This window comes from Geotrypetes seraphini, chromosome 6, assembly GCF_902459505.1.
Source record: "Geotrypetes seraphini chromosome 6, aGeoSer1.1, whole genome shotgun sequence".
NCBI classification, from domain to species: Eukaryota; Metazoa; Chordata; class Amphibia; order Gymnophiona; family Dermophiidae; genus Geotrypetes; species Geotrypetes seraphini.
This window is the reverse complement of record NC_047089.1, coordinates 89,865,640-89,887,972: the sequence shown is the minus strand read 5'-3', so window position 1 is coordinate 89,887,972 and position 22,333 is coordinate 89,865,640. Positions and strand designations below refer to the sequence as shown.

General features: G+C 42.0%; 1 protein-coding gene across 2 annotated transcripts in view; it reads right to left on the bottom strand.

Annotated features, from left to right (window-relative positions):
• TBC1D4 (TBC1 domain family member 4) overlaps nt 1-22,333 on the bottom strand; it is a 381,583-nt gene that overhangs the window by 99,853 nt on the left and 259,397 nt on the right. For both annotated transcript variants that reach the window (XM_033948745.1, XM_033948746.1), the window contains exons 3-5: nt 20,790-20,879; nt 9,372-9,476; nt 1,256-1,388 (exon numbers count right to left, since the gene is read on the bottom strand). In XM_033948745.1, coding sequence (XP_033804636.1) covers nt 1,256-1,388; nt 9,372-9,476; nt 20,790-20,879 — 328 coding nt within the window. The remainder of the gene's footprint in view (nt 1-1,255; nt 1,389-9,371; nt 9,477-20,789; nt 20,880-22,333) is intronic.

The window sequence follows — 22,333 nt, the reverse complement described above, 5'->3', positions numbered from 1 at the left end:
AGGAAGGAAAGGTGAGTAATGGAGACCCTCAAGGATCAGTGTTGGGGCCAATCCTTTTCAATATATTTGTGAGTGACATTGCTGAAGGGTTAGAAGGAAAGGTTTGTTTCTTTGCGGATGATACCAAGATTTGTAACAAAGTAGACACTAAGGAGGGAGTGGAAAATATGAAAAAGGATCTGCAAAAGTTAAAGGAATGGTCTAATATCTGGCAACTAAAATTCAATGCAAAGAAATGCAGAATAATGCATTTGGGGATTAGAAATCGGACGCAGCCATATGTGCTGGGAGGTGAGAGGCTGATATGCATGGATGTGTAGTAATAGTGGCCAAAGATCTAAAGGCAGTGGGATGGTTTAGATGAGCTGGAGTGAGCTTTGACAGAGACTCCAGTAGATGCACAATACCAGGCAGAGCTCTGGGTTTCTGGCCCAGAAATATCTAAGAAAAAACCCAATTTAAATGAAATCATTAAATTATATAGAGTGTATGTTTGGACAGACTGGATGGACTATCCGGGACTTTATCTGCCGTCATTTACTATGTTACTATGAGTTGAACATTCCCAGGTGCTCTAGAGTCTAAAAGAAGTGACAGAACTGTGTTTCAAGCTGTTTCCCTAGAAATTAAGCTCTGCTGATAATTTAAAGCTTTCTATATGTTTTTGTCTGTGTGTCTTATTAGTCTAGCTAAAATAGACTGAATACTTCACAAACCCCGTCCTTTACCAATGCGTAGCGTGAGTTTTGGTGCCGGCAGCGGTGGTAACTGCTCAGGCACTCGTAGAATTCCTATGAGCGTCGGAACAGTTACCGCTGCTGCTGGCGCTAAAACCTGCGCTACGCGTTAGTAAAGGAGGGGGAAAGCTTGGACTCACTCTTAGAGCTCTTTTTTAAGCGCTCTGTACACTTGGCGCATGTGGTACACTAATAACCACTTAGAAAGAGAGACATATACCTCCATTGTGGTGGACCCTGCCAACCAAAGGGCAGGCTAATGAGGATACACATATTACCTGAGCAAAGTGCCTTGGGTTAGTAGGAATATAAAATACAGAAGCAAATGTGAAAATAAGAAGACAACAAAGAAATATTCTGAAGTCTGCTAGCACAGGAGGTTGACCATCCTCCAGTTTTGTGATACATTGTAATTTTAGCTTTTAACTACGGCTTGGGACATTCAATTTCTTAGTTCAAGAGATTAAGGGAAACGGGGAAAAAAATGACTAACAAAATGATAGTAAAGTAATTCTTACCTTCAATTCTTTCACAGAGTTTATGTAATGCGTGCATAGGACAGGCCTCACATAGCTTAACCTGGGTCTTGGCATTCTGCAGGGCAGCGGCCGTGCTAAAAGCTTGTTTCAGAGTAAGCATTACCTCGTCAACCTACAGAATACCACAGAACATTTCACAAACATAATACATTTTCTGTTTTACTGTCTTTTAAAACAAAATGCAAGAAAAATATGTACCAAATACGCCATAAAAGTTCACTATAAAAATCAGAGACGGAAAAAAACAAAAAACAGATAGCAAGACATTACACAGGAGAGGGGGAGATACCAATCAATTTAAAGACAAGATTATTTTCATGGAACCAGCAGAGATGAAAGTGGACAAAGCCAGGGGTCAAGCGGGTTACATTTTAGAGCAGGGGGGTTCTCAATCCAGCCCTCAGGACAAGTTTCAAGTTTATTAGGTGTTTATATACCGCCTATCAAGGTTATCTAAGCGGTTTTACAATCAGGTACTCAAGCATTTTTCCTATCTGTCCCAGTGGGCTCACAATGTATCTAACATACCTGGGGCTATGGAAGACTGAGTGACTTGCCCAGGGTCACAAGGAGCAGTGTGGGGTTTGAACCCACAACCCCAGGGTGTTGAGGCTGTAGCGCCAACCACAGCGCCACACAAATCTAGCCTAGTTTTCAAGATATCCACAGTGAATATGAGGAGATAAATATATTTGCACTGCCTCCATTATATGTAAATCCTATCTCATGCATATTCATTACATGTATCCTTAAAACTTGACTGAAATGGGTATGCCTCGAGAAATTCTGGCAGCTCCACCAATAGTTCTGATCATTCATGTAGATAGGAGTAATTCCAAAGGACTAAAGATGGGCAGGTGGCATTCCTCTATAAAGGAGTAGAAGTAAGGAGAAGGCAGGTAACTATAATCACCCAACTGCAAAAAGAAAACAATGGAGCATTCTGAATTAAGTAATAATGTGATTATGCTGCAGACAAAATACAAAACTATTCTTCAAAGACTCCATCATATCTAACTACCTTTCTGTTGCCTACATTGTGGTGAATTGCTTTCTGCCCTGTTTTTGATGCCTGTGTCTTATCATGAAGGATTAGACCTTGCACAGTGGCAGGTGAATCTTTAGCCACTTTGATGGTGTAGGTCTTTATTTGCCATCATTTACAACATACGTAAAAATTGAGCATGCTCCGGGTCCCAAGATCAAGGGTGGCTCACTATAGCTGCCATCGCTGAAGTACACCAGAGAGAGTTCAGGATACCTTCACAAATATCAACCGCTGGTTGGGTTTGGGGATTCCTGCCAGCTCAGATATTTAATATTTGAATTGAGGAGAGAAGTGTGATGAGCAAGGGGGAAAGGCTGCGGTGAGCACATTTGCCCATCCATTTTGGCGGTAGGGTTACCCAAAATTTGATGTCTCATTATACCACTAATGTAAAGATTATAGGATCAAAGAAAGTACAGAAATCAATGGGAGCCTGAAACATTACTTCCACACCTAAGGTGAAATACAGTTTCAGAAGTAGCCTGTAACGAAAAAATGTCTACACTACTCTTTAGTGCAGTTTGCCGCATTAGAAGTAATTCCATAACCAGTTCATTAACAGGCATTCTAATTTAACTGCACTTATTTTTTTTTAATGTGTTATGAGGGGTGTTCAATTATTTATCTACCTGAGTATGAAAGAAAATAGCATGTTGAAACAAGTCTGTGCATGCTATGACATGTCTCAAGGTTACATGGACAGTTGCAGCTCACTGCCAGTCTAACATTCCAAGAGACAGGATGTCATGAGAGTACTCATGCGAATCAAGTAAGAAACTGCTAGATTTGGAGAACTATTCAGTAATAAAATTTCTTACAAAAGAAGAGAAAAAGCCAAAGGAGATCCATGAACGCATGACTGCAGTTTACGGTGAGACTGCCCCATCATCCTACAAAGTAAAATTTTGGATCAAGCAGTTTAAGTGGGGTAGATGACCCTCACACTGGACGACCTGTAGAAGCAACTTCCATAGAAATGTGCAAGAAAATTGAGGATTTAATTTTGTCAGACAGACGAATTAAGGTTTCCCGAATAGATGAAGAAACAGGCAACTTGGCAGGTACAGTTTGGAAAATAATTCATGAAAAGTTGGGCATGCCCAAGATTAGTGCAAGATGGGTTCCAAGAAGGCCAAGGGGCTCCAGTGCTGTCAGGAGAACTTGGAGTTGTTCCATGAAGATTAAGTGATTTTTCTTTTTTTTTCATTGTTTGGTGACTGGAGATGAGACTTGGGTCTGTCACAGAGATTCTGAGTCCAAAATGGAGTCAATGCAGTTGAACCATAAGTCATCCCCCACCCCAAAAAGTTCAAGACAGAAAAATCTGCTGGCAAGTCATGGCAACTGCCTTTTGGGATGAAGGACTTTTGCGTCTGGAGTTCATGCCACACAAGACAACCAATGATTGCTTTGCAGGAGTCAATCAAGGAGAAAAGATGAGGAAAACTCACAGGAGTTGTGCTGTTTCTTCATGACAATGTGCCAGAGCACATGTCATGACAATCAAAGGCTGCTCTCCGAGAATGTGAGTTTCAGCAACTGAACCATCCACCCTACAGTCCTGACCTGGCTCCCTCAGATTATTTCCTGTTCTGAATTTTGAAGAAATCTCTCCGTGGACAGCGGTTTTCAAGTGATGAAGACATTAAGGAAGCTGTGACATCCTGGATTGAAGGTCAAACAGAAGAATTCTTTTCAAAGGGGTTACAGCCATTGCAGGAAAAAGTGGATGAAGGGTATGGAGCTATCAGGGGAAAATAAAACAAAAATTTTCTGAAAACTTCTTTCCTACTGAGGTAGATAAATTATTGAATGACCCTTGTACCATCCTTATCAATGGGAAGTAATTTATAGTGTACAAAAATTTGTGCTACACCAAATGTTAGCTACTGTGCTGAGGTTTCATCAGAGTCAGGTAATTAGAACAGGTTCAGAATGATTATTGCAGTTCTCTGGGACTTGGTACATAGAACCAACATTTCAGCCATTGTGCTGTGGCTTACTTCAGGGTGTGTTGTGAGGTCAGCAGTTTGTTTTTATATATAGTGGATCCTCAGAATGTTTGCAGCACATTTAACATACATTTACCACATGAACAACATATAAAATATAAAAAGAAAATTCAAATTTATTTTAAATCTTTTATATTTTAACAATCTGGAATTTTCTAGTTTTTGCTACACATATTTGAATGTTTTAAAATATTTATTACTATTTCCCTTCTCTAATTGTCTTTCTCTCTTTTTTCTAAGATCATTTTTATTTTACAGATCTTTGGCTTTTTCCATAATTTCTCTCATCTTACTTTCTCACTCCTATTCCACTCTTCTGGTGTCTTCTTTCCTCCTGTCTCTCTTCAAGTTCTCTTCATTATGAAGTCTCCCTTTTTCTCACATCACTTTCCCCCAACCTTCCAATTTCTCTCACACTCTCTCTCCTTATTTTCCAATCACTCAACCAACTCTTTCAATCCATTTTTTTTTTATCTCCTCTAATTCATTCTCTCCCTTCAAGTTATTCTTCATCCCTCTAAAATCTTGAGTTACTCCTCTCCTTTTTTTCAATTTCTCTCTACCATTTCCCTAAAGTTCTCTCCATCCCTCCACACTTTCTAGCTGTTGCAATCCCTCCCTCCCATTTCATACAGGACAATCCATCCCTTTCCTCCCTTGCCATTTTGCAGCAGTGTTGGTGCTCTGGAGGATCACTATGTACAGAAAGACAGGACAGACTTCAGGGCATCAAAGGACAAATGCAATTTACCATGACACAGCAAGGGGCAAATTCTGCTGCATCAGGGCAAAATAGGGCTCTGGCTTTCTCTTGCTGATGCCTGTATGTGGGTTTGATAATAATCAGCAGAGAAGCAATTTGCTTTGTAGTGATTCAGAGTGGTTAAAATCTTTTAACTCTTAATAAACATCAAAATGGTAAAGGAGGTCTTACCAGTGCCATCAAACTCCCAATTGAATTATTTTTGGAGACTATTGTGGATGAAAAAAAGGCTTTCAGCTCCTAAGGGATCTCTGCATAGTCCTTGGCTAACAGTTCATTGTCCTGAGCATCTAGGCCTGAAGCTTTGCTGCCCTTTAGCTAACAGTGGCCTTTGCCCTCCTCTTTGAGAAAATCATGCCTATAGAAAAATTTCCCACACTTTTAAGAAAACTCCCCACCCCTAGAAAATTGGTAGTATGTCTATCAAACAGCTCCTCTCTCTTGGGAACAACAAATCTTTGTCTTCTGTATTTATTTAAAAAGTAAAGGAGAAGAACCCCACCCCACCCCCAAACGTAAATACCTATATGACAAAGTTTTGTTCTAAAAGTGTTGGTAACATGTGAAAAGATCATAGGATCCAAAGAACTTAAACTCACTCTAGTAAGGACTCTATCCCTTGTGATATGAAAAAAAATATATAACCCTTGGGCGTCCAACTAACAAGAGCAGGAGGCCTCATGAAGGGATGAGTCACATGTTCAAAACATTTTTCCCAGACACAAAATGGGAAAACCCCTTTGATAGATGTCTAGAATGGGAGGCTTTGTTTTATATAGTAATGTCTGCAGTTAGAGTTCAGTATTTTCCCACACTGGCATGTGGTAAGATTCATTCTTAATGTGTAATTAACTTTCTTTTGATGTTAGTCTTTTTCCTAGTTCCATCTTTTATATTTTTCAGTTTTCTTTCCTTTGTGACTGTGTACTGAAGGAATGGGTTTAAAACTGCCCATGGAACTTGCAGGTATAAAGTAGAAAGCCAAATTTCAAGTGGGGGTATCCTTAATCAAGTGGTGGGGAGATTTCTTCTTTCTCTGATTCTCCCTTCTCCCAAGCACTGCCCCTCACTCTTGCAGCTTGTCCACTATAACAGCCATATTCCAAGCAGAACAGCAACAGTTCTGGTACCAAAATTCAATACAGTGTCTATAAGCTCTTCTGCACTAGTGCTGCCCGATTCAGGGAAAATTTTTTCAATTCAATTCAGTCTATTGAATCGATTTTTTTTTTATTCGATTCACTCTTCCTGCCCAATGGGGGTGTTTTTTTTCAAACGTTGTTGCAGGTTTATTTTGTGGTCTTTCCACCCCCCCCTACCCCCCCTTTGGCTTCTCCAACCCCATGCCAGCGCTGTGGTGTAAACAAAATAAAAAAGACTTTTCCTCTCTCTATTAGGTCCTAGCTCAAGCTCACTGTCTAACACCAGCTCTGGCAGAATACGCATTTCAAATCTGACATATTGTAATCACAAAATAGAAAATAAAATTATTTTTTTCTACTTTCCACTGTCATATCCAACATTTGTTTCTTTCCCACTGTTTACCATATCTCTTTCTCTCTCTCCCCTGCTTTATACCCTGGGTCAAACCTCTCTATTCTCCTCCATCCTCCATGCAGCATCTCTCCTTTCCTCCCCTCCATTATCATGTGCAACATTTCTTTCTCTCTCCCTATGCACCATCTCTCCCTGCCCTCCACCCTTTGTCCAACATTTCTCCCTCTCTCTTCTCCATACATGTCTTCCTCGCCTCCACTACATGAAGGATTTATCCTTCTCATCCTTTCTACCTCATTGTTTTATCTCTCCCTCTCCTCCACCCCAACAATTCTTCCTCTCTCCTTTCTCCCATGTACACCATCTTTCCTTTCCTCCCAACCCCCTGAGCACTAGCTTTACTCCTCTCCCACCCATCCCCCTGTGCAGCAGCTTTCCATCCCTCCCTCCCATCCCCCTGTGCTGCAGCACCCCACTGATCCTCCCACCGTGAAACCTGACATACCTCCAAGGCCTCCTACAGCAGCAGCGCTCTAAACGGGCTGCTTTGCGACCTGCCCCACTAGGGCTTCTCTCTGCTGCGTCACTGATTACATCATCAGTGATGCGGCAAAGGGAAGTCCCCAGTGAGGATGGCTGTGAAGCAGCCCATTCAGAGGGCTCTCACTGCCACTGCTTTAGGAGGCCTTAGAGGTATGTCAGGTCTCACCAGAGTGGGGGGTCGCTGAATCAAACAGTCCAATTTTCTCAGACAATGAATTGATTTGAATCGATTCACTAAAATGAATTGATTCGAATTGGCGAATTGAGTAGGACTATTCTGCACTGTCAGGGCTCTATAAGGCCCACTCCTCTTCCTACATAGATTTCTTCTTATCATGCAAACCCCTGCAAGAGAAGGGGATGGGGTAGTTCAGGATGTCAGAGTACTTCAGGATGTCATACTTTATGATGTCAGAGCAGTAGCAATGCAGCCTAAAGCCTAAATTTAAGGAAAGCAGTGGCAGAAGTGCTCTGGCTCCTATCAAAATATGGCACTGGATGCCTAATTTTGGGCCTGCTGAAGTACAAGCAGTTTTGGTTGTAATTAGTGTCCGCAGGAAAATTATTGTTTCCTTGAGCTGTATTCAAAGACAAAGCATGCGTGTTCTATCCTGTTGAGAAATGAAACGACCATCAGGGGTAAAAGGCAACTGCAGATCTTGCAGCAATATAGGCAATGCAAAAACTTCCCCTCCCCCCAAAATATATCAAAAATAAAAGTGAATTTTTCATTCACTCACCTCATAACCTAAAATGCCAAAAAAAAGTTGAATGTGCTGAGTTTGACAGGTCTTGCATGGAAAATCTTAAATTTGAATAGAGTAACAAGGTATGCAGACTGTGTGCTTGTCATGGAGAGTGAGTTGTAGCAGTAAAAGCAAGTTTTCTTTAAGCAAAGTATACCATTTCGAAGCAGTCTTGAGAAGCAATACTAAAAACACATACACAACCTTCTGGCTATTGTTTTTGAAAAATGCATTATCAGTTTGACTCCCTAAAATATGGGAACACTTTCAAATCCTGACCCAAGGGAATATCTGACTTCTGAAAAGGCGGTTAATAAATCTCATTCAATCAATCAATCAATCAATCAATCAATACATAAATAAATAACTGTCTCTGGAGAAACATGACCAAGAGTCACACATACAAAATGTCAAGAATAGCCGATTTTCATGTCAAGGGACCAAATCAAATCTGAGTTAATGGGTTCTGCCAAAAAGCAGCCTGCACTATTATTAGCATGTGAGTATCCCGCATGCTTAGGCCATTTTTAGTGTGGCTATATAATGGCTGCAATTTCCATTTTCTGAATTAATGGCCACACACTAATTTTCAAATTAGCACATGAGCCCCTACCACCACCTATTTACTAGGAGGAAAGGGCTCCCACGCTAATATGCACTAATTGGTTAGTTTGCAGCAATACAGCTGGGCTGGTGCAGGGTATCCCTATTCTCCACCCTCAAACATTGCCCCTGTGTAAAAAAACAAACAAACAAAAAAAACTAATCTATTTTTTAGTGCATGAGAAGAATCCACAGATCCAAAAATTACTTCAGGACAACTGAGTGCATCCTGCAGAAATGCCTTTTTAACCTGCAGAAAGCACACACATTATTGGTGTCAGGTCAAAAGCGCGCTGGACAAAGGCGCGAGCAGACAACTGAGCGCAGTGCGGAAGCACGCACCGAAGAAAAAGACTGTTTTTAGGGGCTACGACGGGGGGTGTGGGGGGGAACCCCCCCACTTTGCTTTATACAGATCGCGCCGCGTTGTGGGGGCATTGTGGGGGGTTTGGGGGGTTGTAACCCCCCACATTTTACTGAAAACTTAACTTTTTCCCTGTTTTTAGGGAAAAAGTTACATTTTCACTAAAATGTGGGGGGTTACAACCCCCCAAACCCCCCACAACGCCACCGTGATCTGTATTAAGTAAAGTGGGGGGGCTCCCCAACAAAAACCCCCATCGCAGCCCCTAAAAACAGTCTTTTTCTTCGGCGTGCGCTTCCATCATGCGCTCAGTTGTCGGCGCGCGCCTTTGTCTTCCGCGTGACTGCCTATGAACCCACATTATCTAATCTACAATTTTGAACCTCCAGTGTATTAAAAATGAATTCAAAGTGTTATTAAATACTTTTGGAGAGGCTGTCTCTAGTAACTTTAGTCATGTTTTCCCAGTAACGGTCACAATTCATTATGCTCATTCATATGTATAGTTACAGTACTTACCAAAGTTTCAGTTGCACACTGGAACACATAGCAAACGTACTGAGTCTTCCCAGTCTCAACACATTCACGACAGATGAAACCAAAATGGTCGATATGTTTTATTCCCTGCAAAAAAATGGTCATGCGAGTGTGACTCTTGTCCCAAGGTCAGGTCATTAAGGGGCTCTTTTATTAAGCCACTGCAAAATGTGGACTTAGCACATGCTACCATGGCACTTCATAGTGCATTAAGTTCAGATTTATCATGGCAGTATACTAAGGATTTTTTCTGTTTCTTTTTTTGCAGGACCCGCGCTGAGATGTCCATTAACACACAGGACTTGCAAAAAAAAAAAAAAAAAATACTACTACAGTAGACTCTGTTAACCAGAACTAATTAACCAGAACTCTCAAGCAACCAGAAAAAAAAATCTAAAAAAAATCCTGTACATGAAAATAAAATCAATTTCTGGCAGAGATTTACGTGTAAACTTAGCATGCAACACCTGAGTATGCCCGTGCTTTGCCTACCACATGTCCGGTAATTTGTCTGGAACAGTTTATGGTATGGCATAGTATGGGGTAAAGTATTAGTTAGGCCTATTTTTAGTAGTAACTCTTAAGCAACCAGAAACTACATTTATCCGGCATCTATCAATCCACATGGGTTCTGGTTAACTGACAGTCTACTGTACTTGGAATCTAGCTTGGTACTTGGGACCTGGGTTGGCCATTGTTGGAAACAGGATACTAGGCTTGATGGACCTTTGGTCTGTCCCAGTATGGTAATTCTTATGTTCCTATTAAGCAAGATTCTATAAAAGATAAGCTCCCATTATAGAATCATACCTTATTTATGCCAGGGTTTTCTTGACCTAAATACCTGCGCCTAAGTTAGGAGCCCGTGATCTGCACCTAACCATGTCCATTTTTTATGTGCTTTGCATGAGGTGCCTGTTGAAGAATCATGTCTAAGCTGGTCGCCTAACTTTCAATTAGCTCCGCTTAATGCCAATTAACAGGTGTTGAGTACTGATTATCGGCGCTGATTTAACCTATTACTCAATTATGTTAGATGCTAGGTGTGCCGATGTAGGTGCCTAACTTTAGGAACACTTTATAGAATTGGGGGGTTACTGCCTCCTATTTAGGAGTCACTAAGGGCCAGATTCTATAAATGGCACCAAGCAGCGCCTACAATACAGGAGCCACTTGTCAGTCAAAAAAAGGTAACATTTATAGAATCATGCTTAGCAGTGCCTAAATGGACTTAGGCATCACTAATTTGGTGGGGTCTATATCTGAAGGCTAACAATGCCTAACTCAGTCATGCCTTTTCACCCATATCCATGTCTACCATCATATCTTTGAAGAACAGTTTATTCTGATGATCTAGAACAGTGTATTGTAAACCTTGTGCTATGGCACACTAGTGTGCCATGTTGAGATTCCGGATGTTCTGCGAGACGCGGGCGAGGAGGAGAGGCGCCGGCTGACTGCCTACAGGACGCGCCTCTTGTGGCGAGAGGCACGTCCTGAAGGTAGTCAGCTGGCGCCTCTCCTACTCTTGCGCCTCCCCTCCCCCACTGGCGTAATAATAGGAAGCTCAGGGCCCCATCTGGAGGGCCTCCGTGCATGCATGGACATCGATGTGATGACATCACACATGCATGTAATGTCATCATGTCGACGTCTGCGCCTTCCAGTTTAGAGTGCCACAGCTTCAAAAAGTTTGCAAGACACTGTTCTAGATCTTTATAAGTGCCACACTCTGCAAAAATTCTGGATGTGGCTCAGTTTTGACAAATTCTTTTCATTTCATTTTCATTCAATTACAGCACAGGACACCAGGCAGTGCTAGACGATTCTTTGTAAGCTATAACCAAAGTGCCTATTCAGACTATACTGTTCATGTGATCAATCAACTATAAGAAATAAAAGTCCATGAAATACTGGAGATAATCTGGGATAATCAATATTCAGCCAGTGGCAGATGTTATTAAGCCTGACCGTTGCTAGCTAAATAAGACCTAGATATTCAAAGCATTATTTTCCATATCTTGCAAACTAATTCATCTGAATTTCTTATTCATTCTTTTTCTCATTCATTTTCTTGTCTAGAATACATGATACCTTTTTATTGAGACTTCAATCTATCAAAGACATAAAATACAAATAGTCTCATTGTGTTTGCAACCATCAATTGTTAAGACAGAGTCAGGCTATATGAAATTTATCAATAAGAAGTTTAAAATGTTTTTATTTGATAGATATTATTGCTTTTTTATGATTTATATCTTAAATTACTGTAAACTCCTATATTAACTGGATGGGTTCTCTTTTTGTAAATCACCTTGAACCAGACAGGCATTTATGCTATTTAATCAGGAACTGCATAAGGGGATTTGTCCATTTACCTTCCCATCCCAATTCCGACATTTCCTACACACCAAACAGCACTGGGCACTTCCCGCCACCCCCAACATCCTCCCCCTACACACAAAAGATCGTATCCCTCTCCCATTCCCTTCTAATGTAGTGCAAGACTGTCACTAGAGATTTTAGCCATTGAAAATTAATCTTTTGAAATTTTGGCATTATTTTTTACAATTTTTTAAGTTAACTATTGTAAACCGAGTCGAGCTTTCTTGAACAATGACTTGGTATATAAGTTTTAGATTAGATTAGATTAGATTTTTCACCCACAACCAGAATTGGCCAAGAGCAACTGGGGTTTGTTCCTGCCTGTCCTATACCCCTAGAACACTAATTTTGCTAAATTAGGCCTGGAGCAAGGAGCTTCATGAGGGGATGGTCTTCTCTTGGGGGCATCCAGAAGGTTGGGGGGGGGGCATCAACTTGTTGGGAAAGGTTAGAAGGTGGTATGCTCTTGTATAGGAGCTTAAAAGGCAAGTACAATCTTTTTGAGGGGGACAGAAGTGTCCAATTCTCTTGAGGGGGATTAGGAGAGGGTGTGCTCTTGTTTAGGGGGGAAGGGGAGAGTAGAGCAATATCCAGGCTACTATCCAGAAGTTATATAATATAGATGCCAACCAGTATTCAGAGCTGGCACCCGTAAAGCTAAGCGACCAAAGCTAGGACAGCCTTTTGAGCGGTCCTGTTTGATCACTTAGCTTGTGGGCAGTGGCAATGCCGTGGCCACTTCCATATCTCCCAGCAACTCCACAACTCCATCCCTGGGCCACCTCTCCATTATCCAGTTCTGACACGGCTAGTTAGAGCCAATATTCAATGGAACTGTCCGATTAACTGCTGCTGAATATCATCAGACAGCCAAGCAGCATTCTTTAATTAGGCAGACCTCTCCTGCACAGTTAAATCCTTCTGAATATCGGGTCCAAAGTGTTTTTAATTTCCAAGATAAGTAAAATTCCTGCAAAGCAGCTTCGCAATCTGCCTGTCCCTCAGGACTGAAAGCACAATATCATAGTACTACCCCTCCTCCCCCCTCCCCCACCCCTACTGAATGAACACCAGTGGAGGAGTCCTGCACAGCTTGAATGTTATTTGGAAGGCTGACATGGATTAACATGGATTAGCTCTATGCGCCAGTTTTTACCAACTTATTAAAAGCAAGCAAAAACACTCTGAAGTCACCAGGTACATTTTTTTAGAATTTCAATATTTTTTCAGCTTAAAAAATGGACAGCCCATACATCTTGACTCAAGATCATTTTAAGCTTTCTCCATTGTGGGGACAAACACAAACAAGCAGTGTATTTTTTCTCTGACACCAGGGGAGATAAAAAGCAAGAAAAAAAAAAATCTATCAATACCAATTATTGACAGAACCAGTTTCTCTCTAGTTCCACTAAATAAATGTCCCAGTTATACTAGCAGCTCAATGAAATTACTGGAAAAAAATCTATTTCTTACCATCCTGCTGAACACGTATTATTCACAGTGGAACAAGCTAGAGATAGCCTGCTAAACTGCACTACATTTTTTTCTTCTTTTATTATTGCAGAGGAAAATTATATACAATTCCAAAAATTATTACCAATTTATATAAAGGGGCTTCTTTTCAAAAGAGAAAAACATTAAAAAAAAGTGGCATAAAGTGGCATTTGGATGTTTTGTTAGTTTATAACGACCAAATTGCCATTTTTGAAACATTTTCTTTTAGACATTTTTCTATTTGTCTGCAGTGCATCTAAATCTCAAGGGGGCATGTTTTGAGAGGGATTAAGAGCAGATTTATGATTTGGCTGTTTTTCTGCAATAATAGAATACTGCAGAAAACATCCAGGGCAAAATGTGGATGTCCGAGGCAAATCAATTTCAATAACAAATAAGTGCCAAAAAGGTGACCAGATGACCACATGAAGACCAGATGAAGACATGGCCCCCACTTACTCCCCCAGTGATCAATGACCCCCCCCCCTCCCACCCCCTAAAGATGTGAATGAAACAGTACAAACCAGCCTATATGACAGCTTCGGATGTTATGGCCAGTCCTATTAGAGCTGCAAGCAGGTCTCTGGAGTAACCTAGTGGTTGGTGCAGTGGACTGGAGAGAAGGGGACCAGGACCATTATTCCACTCTAACCCCCCTCTTTTACTAAGCTGCGCTAGCGTTTTTAGTGCACGCAGAAAATTACCACGCGCTAACCCTGCGCTAAGCGGCTAGAACTAACGCCAGCTCTATGGTGGCGTTAGGGTCTAGCGCGTGCTGCAATTTAGCGCACGCTAAAACTGCTAGCGCAGCTTAGCAAAAGGAGCCCTAAGTAGTACATTTGTGGTGGAAAATGTGAGCCCTCCAAAATCCACCCAAAATCTATTATACTTCAGGTGACACCTGCAGGCATAAGGGCTATGCAGTTTGGTGAAGTAGGCTTTGGGTAAGTTTTGGAGGGCTCACTTACAATATAAGTGGGTTATATTGAGATCTATACCTGGGACCTTGTACATGAAGTTCACTGCAGTGTCCCCTAAGATGCCCCACCGCTCTTCTGGGATATCTTTATGGCCAATCTGCTAAGAATGCTGGTCCTTCCTCCATCCCAATGGCTGGATTTTGTGAGTTTTCATTTGGAAATTTTCTTTTTTGAAAATGGTTCATAAAGATAGATGCATTGAGAACAAACACATCTAGGAAATGGCCATTTTCACAACAAAAAAATAGATATTTTCCTGTTTTGAAAATGGTCATGCTCACTACTGGAGTTTTGGATGTCAAAACGTCTAAACTTGGACTTAGACATCATATCGAAAATTTGCCTCAAAATATGCTTTATAACAAACGCATAAGCTTTTATTTTTTTATACCTTTTGGAATTTGATTCTGGATATGACTCAAGTGGTTATAACTTTCTTTTGTATAGAAATATTTATTAAAGGAGAAGTGAAGAGAGACTGTAACCTGGATCTGAGTAATAAAGATTTGGAAAAAGCGAGTTCTGCCATCCTGAATCCCTGTGGACCTGAGGCATGTTTGTGACATCATCTGGAGGCACCCTATCTTTTAAAAAGCAAGGCAAACTCAAAGAACACTGGAGGAATGGAGAAACTGATGCGGACCGGAGCAATTATCAGTCGGACAAAGTGAGCCCTATCCTTCTGATCCCCAGCAGGCTTCAGATGTGTTTGTTACATCATTTGACAATGCCCTTGCCTTTTAAAAGGGTGTCAGGTCAAAAGCGCGCCGGGACAAAGGCGCGCGCAGACAATTGAGCGCAGCGCAGAGGCGCGCGCCGCAGAAAATTACTGTTTTTACGGCTCCGACGGGGGGGACGTTGGGGAACCCCCCCCCCCACTTTACTTAATAGAGATCGGGCCGCATTGTGGGGGCGTTGGGGGGGGTTGTAACCCCCCACATTTTACTGAAAACTTCACTTTTTCCCTGTTTTTAGGGAAAAAGTTAAGTTTACAGTAAAATGTGGAGGCTTACAACCCCCCAAACCCCCCACAACGCCGGCGCGATCTCTATTAAGTAAACTGGGGGGCTCCCCAACAAAACCCCCCCGTTGGAGCCCCTAAAAACTGTAATTTTCTTCGGCACGCGCCTCCATCTTGCGCTCATTTTCGGTGCGCGCCTTTGTCTTTCGCGGGGTTGTCTATGAACCTTTAAAAGCATGCTTGAGAGGCTTGCTCAGAAAGACACAACTGACCCATTTGGAGCCACCTGTGGAGACACTAAGGGCCAGATTCTGTAAATGCGCCTAAATCGGAAGCCACCTACAAAAACGGCACTGATCGCGTGTCAATCATGCTTAGATGCTGTTTAAAGAATTGCAGCTAAGAGCACCTACCAGGGTTTTACTGGCCTACATTGCAGATGCCTAAGTTCTTTAGTGAATCACACCTAACAGCGCCTAAGTCCCGCTCTGCTCCTAACCACGCCCACTTAGGTGTAAGATACCGTTAGGCATCCTGGTGTAGACACGAATACAGTGCCTACACTATAGATGCCTCCCAGTGCCTGTTTTTTTTTTTTTAAACAAGTTTTTAATCAATTGTAAATGATGCAGTCAATTACCACGATGATTAAAGTCAATTAAAGTTAGGAAGAAAAACAACATGGTGGTGGCGTAATAGCTGTCTGATTGCAAGCTCTGTCATGCCTTACAATTTTCATTGAGTTTACCTCTTTGCTACGGGAAAAATTGATAATGCCCCATACTAAGAGTAAGGGCTTTCTTCAAGCAGACCTCTCCACACCCAGGCAAGCGTCGATGGATCATTTTTTGACCAGCTCACCGGCCACTACTGGAGGAGGAAGGAACCCAGCGGTAACTCCGATGGAAGGAGCCACCGGAGGTTTGGGGCCTGAGATCTCGTTGCCCCTCCGGCAGCCTGTTTGCCACCTAATCCAGCGCAGGAGGATGTTGGAAGTGTGAGTGCCGAGGTCCTGATGAGTCCGATGCCCTCACGCAGTGAGGGGCCTCATGCCGACCTGAACGCTGAGTCTCCAACACAACAAAATGTGGAAGGGAACCATTCTTCACAGGTGACATTGGACAGCATTTGGCGAGTGCTCCAGATGCTGGAAGTTGCTGTTACTACATCTACCAGTGATATCTCTGTGGTAGTAAGTAAAATAGATAATCTTTCAACCTTTGTCCATAATATTAAAACTAAGACTAATTCTAAGTTTAACCATATCAACAAAGAAATAGCCTCAATTCAAAATCTATCTGCAACATTTGTCAAGGGCAGACTTTTCTTTCAGAAAAAAATTGAGCAATTTGAGAATCATAATAGAAGACTCAATTTAAGAATATTAAATTTTCCTAAATCTACAATTACAGCTCCTATTGAAATGCTTAAAAAGTATTTGATTGAAAATTTAAAGTTTTCCCCGGACTCAATTCCGTCTATCAATAGGATCTATTATTTCCCAAATAAATCTGAAAGTTCTTCTCGAGAGAATCAGGTTGAAAGACTACAACCTCTGGGTTTGAACAATCTAACTGATATTCTGGAAAATTATCAAGAAAAAACTGAATATCGTGGTATAATGATTATATCCCTAGTATTCGAACAAAACCTTAACACTGTATTAAGAATTTTTTTCCGGAATTTTCAGTTTGTTTTTGGGTCAGAAAATTTGGATCGTCCCTGATGTGACAAAAACTACTCAAGATCGTAGGAAGCTATTTTTAGCTATGAGGGAAGAAGTAAAAAGTTTGGGAGCTACATTTATGCTTAGTTATCCCTGTAAATGTTTAATTAGATACACTGGGACCAAATATGTTTTTCTTGCTCCTGATCACTTTCGTAGTTTTCTGGACATTAAGAAAACGCAGTAGGGCAGTCTAAAAAGGAAAAATATTGGTTGTGTATTTCTAGGCATTTCACTATGTTTAATGCCTAGAAATATAAGATCTCCTTATCTTTTTCTTTATTGGTTTTCTCCAAGCTATTGAGGACTTAAGAGTTTAAAAATATGAATAATTATAATGCTTAAATTTCTATGATTATTTACTTAGTTTACTTCTGATTTGTTTCCTTAATTATTTAATGATAACCATATTTTCCATATACTGTTTTCTGTAGCAAGTCAATTAAAGTTAGGCAGCAGTAGGGTGAGACTTCCAGCTTTAATTCTGCAGTGAGATGGAAATAATGCTCGAAAGCACAGCGGCCCTGAACAACTGGCACACTGAGGGGTCTTCCCCATGATCCAGTGTCGCCACTACCTCTTAACCACTGTCCTCCTGCATGGAAGCAGACTCTGCCAGGGAGACTTCATCCTGGGATAAAAGTGGTATGGAATCTGACTTGCTATCCTCCCAGCCCATGACATACTGACTCTCCTGATCCAAGTCAGCATGCTCTTATAGTCGGGGAGAACCCTTACGCTGCCACCACTGGTGTGCTGCTACCACCTGCTGAGGACCCTCAGCAGTTCAAACAAGCATTCCACATAAGGTTCACAAAAGCCGGTGTGAAACCTTGTACTGGGGATCTCTCCAAACTCAGCATGGATCCCCTTCTAGTCCTCCTGGGTTCTGTGGTCCCCATGTGACTGTGCTTGACCAATACAGATTCTGAGGGTCTTGGAAGGAGATCTCATCCCCTGAGGATGTGACTCCTGCATATCCCTAGCCCTGGAGGACTTGGAGGAGGCTGAGTCCAATGATCCCCTCTCCCCCACACATTCTGTTGCACATGGGACATGGATGCACCTCACCAGCCATCCAGTGCAAACCTGGCATGATATATGGGTACAAAGGCATGAGGAGTCCATCTCAGTTGATTTTGAGCAAAACTGAGGGGTTTTGAGGCAGATGGAAGCAAAAGAAAAAGATTGTTTAAAATCCAAGATGGCTACCACCAGAAAAATTGTGCCAAAAACGGCCCGTGGAGACCTCTCTGAAGGGAAAAAAATAACAGGGAAAGGGGATTTGGAGGAGGGGTACCTGGGCTCTGGGGTCATAAAAGAGACCCCCCCCCCCAATTTTCCCCAAAACCTTACTTACTGAGCCATGTGGTGCCTCCCTGCTTCAGCATAGGATTTCAGCTTGAATCAAAGGGAGAAGACGTCTGCCTCATAGATTCATTGGACGAACCTGGTCTTCTGGCTGTCAGTCGGACCGAGGTCATGAAAAGGAGAGAGGACCATGCAGCTGACCCAATGTTAGTCCCAGTCAAGCCAAGAAGGAGCCCACATGGCCTGCGCTGAAACACCTAACTGAATCAGGGATATGAACAGCTATGCAGGGGATGGCCCCTGAGCTCTAAAAAATACCAGCAGGCTGGCTAGCTAAGTATCCACGAGGAGCTGATCCTGCTAGCAGTGTGAGTATGTGCCTTCTCCCAGGCAGAGGTCCCACCAAGTGGGAACTTCCAGGCTCCAAGCTTCCAAAGAACACTGAGCAAAAATACCTGAAAATAAAACTGCAGAGCACATCAAACACACATCTAAGCAACTTCCTTGCAGAAAACAAACTGCGGGGGCAGGAGCAGCTCCCTGGGAAGGAGGTGGAGTTGGAAACTATGATTGACAGTTTTTTTGCAAGCAACTTGCTGGTTCAGATACAAGACCCTAGCATTCAGGACGACTAGACACATTGCACTAGAAGTACAATTAACGCCAATTACAAGTTGGTAGTTGCCAATTATTGGGGCCAATTAAGCTTTTAAAATAATTAAGGGCCCCTTTAACAAAGCCGTGGTAGCGATTCTGGAGCAAATGCAACAAAGCCCATTCAATTCCTATGGATTTCAGTGCATTTGTCATGGGAAAATCGCTACTGTGGTTTTGTAAAAAGGGCTCTAAATTAGGCATCTGGATGGGGCTATTCTATAACTGTGTGGAACATTGAGTTGAGAGCTAAGAATAGTGCGTGGGGAGATGCACATGCAAACGTCAATTATTACCAATTAACTGCAATAATTAACATCAATTAATTGCAATTGATTGACTCACCAGCTGCGTGCCAACTTTGGTGCTGAAATCTTAGCATCATATATAGAATCCGGGGCTAATGCACAGTTAATTATGCATTAATTGCTAATGCAAGGGATTTTTCAGTATTTGTGCTGTGAGCATGCAGTAAACCATGTATTAAGGGCCAGATTCTATAAATGGCACTCTAATTGAGGCTGCCTACCAATGTCTAATTAAAATCCATGCCTAACCTAAATGACTTCAATTAGCTTAAATCAGTGTCCCGCAAACTTTCTCGAGCCATAGCGCACTAAATGTAGTGGCCACAGCTCGAGGCATCCAGAAGTGCATGGATGTCGCCATAATGATGTCACAAACATGTATGACATCATCAAGTCAACGTCTGTTCACATGTGAAGGCCCTCCAGACGGGCCCTGAGACGCCAGTGGGGAATACCAGCAGGAAAGAGGGCCAGAGAGAAGGAGAGGTGCTGGTGCCAGCTGATTGTCTACAGGACGTCCCTTTTGCCACGAGAGGCACGTCACATAGGCAGTCAGCCAGCACCAGCATCTCTCCTCCCCAGTATGCCACGGCACACCTGAAATCTCAGGAGGCACACAGTTTGAGATACAGTGGCTTAAATGGTAATTGCCCATGCCATTCAAGTTAATCAAATAATTTAAAAAAAATTAAAAGTTAGGCAAGGAATTCCACACGACACCTAGCAATGCCTAAGTTGAGGTGCCTTCTAATGCCTACCTGAAAAGTAGGCATGGTTAGGCAGAGAACAGACATGGTTGACTTAGGCATCCGAGTTAGGTGCCAGTAAATTAGGCCTAGTAAAACTTAGCCTAATATACTGGCACTTACCTCCAGGACGCCTAGTGATGCCTAAGCACGCCTAGGCACTGTTAGGTGGGATTCTGTACATAGCACCTAGTGGGTGATTGACAACAGTGCCGAGCGGCACACCACTAGACACTGTTTTAGAATCTGGCCCTAAGTGCTTTTGTGTTAAGGGGACAGAGAATGGGTGTGGAAGGCATTTTGCAATTAGTATGCTGCAAATAACGTCTACTAATCAGCACCTCTGCAGCTAGCATGAGACCATTTACTACTCCCTAAACAGTAACTCCAAGCACAGTGCAATGCATTATTTGCAAATTTAATGCAGCGCCTATAACTCCAATGCTGGGAACGCTTCCCACATTACATTTACAGCTGCTGTATGATAAAGCCCTATATTAAGCCATGGTGACAATTTTTACTGTGGCTTAGTAAAGGGGCCCCATAGACTTAGTCCAATAAAAAGTTACAGGGCTCCTTTTACAAAGCCGCAGTAGAGGTTTCTACCGTGGGCCAGTGAGGTAAATGCTCCAACGCTCACAGGAATTCTATGAGTGTCGGCGCATTTCCCTTGCCAGTCCACGGAAGAAGCCTCTACCGCAGCTTTGTAAAAGCCAGAGATAGTTTGCCACATGTTTGTTGAACTTCCGCATATGGGAGCAGATTAACACGATAACCACACTATTGTAATTTTTTAAAAAGATTAAAAATACTGGCATCCAATTTGCGTACATACCTGAGAGCAAGAGGAAATATCTTTAAAATTCTTTTCAAGCACCACAGTCTTAGTGTCAGGACTGATGAGGTTAACTTCAAATCGCCCAACCTTAAAATAAAAGTATAATAAAGAGTTTTGGGTATCTGAACTCAAATGTGGAAATGAAAACAAAGACAGTTATTACCTCTACCTTAAAAAGAAATTCAACATAATCTGTAGGATAGAGGTTCCGTACAAACTTCAGAACAAAGAAAGAAATGACCACAGTGCTAAAGCTGAGATCCAATCTGGATATTTTCTAGTCAAGTTTCATCAAGAAAAGCCATGAGAATGGGAGAATGAGAGGGGGGGATCAAGACACTTAAGCCAGGACCCGGTAGTTATGTGGCTGCCAGCCAATATTCAGTGCCAACGCATGTATAAATGCCGGCTCCTCCACAATGCCGCCGCCACCCCTCCCCACACACACACACACACTCCCCTGTGTGACCCAACTCAGAAATGAACATTTTGTGCTGATATTCAATGGCACTGCCCAGTTAAGAGCCAGTGAATATCAGCGATTGAGGTGTAGAGCAAGGGGAACTTCATGCCGCCTTCACTGGGAAGAGATGTGCACCTGGAAACCTGCACCACCAGAGAATCCACCTTTGGTAGAACAAAAAGCTGGTTAAATAAAGTATCCATTGAATAGAGCTTAGACATCGTCTTGGCCACCCGCAGGGGCTCTTCCAGCACCTCCCACTGATTGGTAAGTATCTTTGTGATGTCTGAATGCAATGGAAAAACAGGAAGTCTATGGCTTAGTACTGCGTAGCTGAAGCCTGAGGAGCCTCTAGCTTCAATTGCTGGAGGGATTCTCTTCATAGCACAAAATGGCAATTTTCAACATAATTTACAGGTCAGTCTTCAACTGGAAGTAATGACTGCTGCTAGCTAATTTAGCCCTGGATATTCAGTGCTAGGCAATGTCCAGGTACAGGCACTGAATGTTAGGGTCTGAAGTGGTACCTGGAAATTATGCAGGTTCAACTGACGTTCATGTCATATATATGTGCCAAACTGGGCAAAGGATGGCCTTTTTTGCAGTCCAACTTTTCCAGTTAGGTATGATTGCCAGTTTATTTATGTGGGCACCAGAACTGAATATCACTGGTACCAACATAACAAGGACTGTGGAGTGGGTACAGCAAACTTTCAACTCCGACTCCTACTATGTATAATAAATCTAACAGAAATTTGATTAATTACAGATACACTGGATATTTGTATATGTACAAAATTAAGATTAATAGACATCATAAGAAGAAAGAACCTGAACAAAAAAATATATGTAAGAATAAAATGATAAATTTATTATTAAAAAGATTGAGAGTAATCCAAAATACAGCTGTCAGATTGGTTTGAAAAAGTAGGACCATGTCAACTCGTATTACCGCCAATTACATTGGTTACCCATTGAAGCAAGAGTTCTATTCAGATTTGCTTGCAAAGGCTTCAAACTGATATTCGGACTGTCTCCCATTTACCTTTCCTCCCATTTCGAGTTGTACAGTCCTACA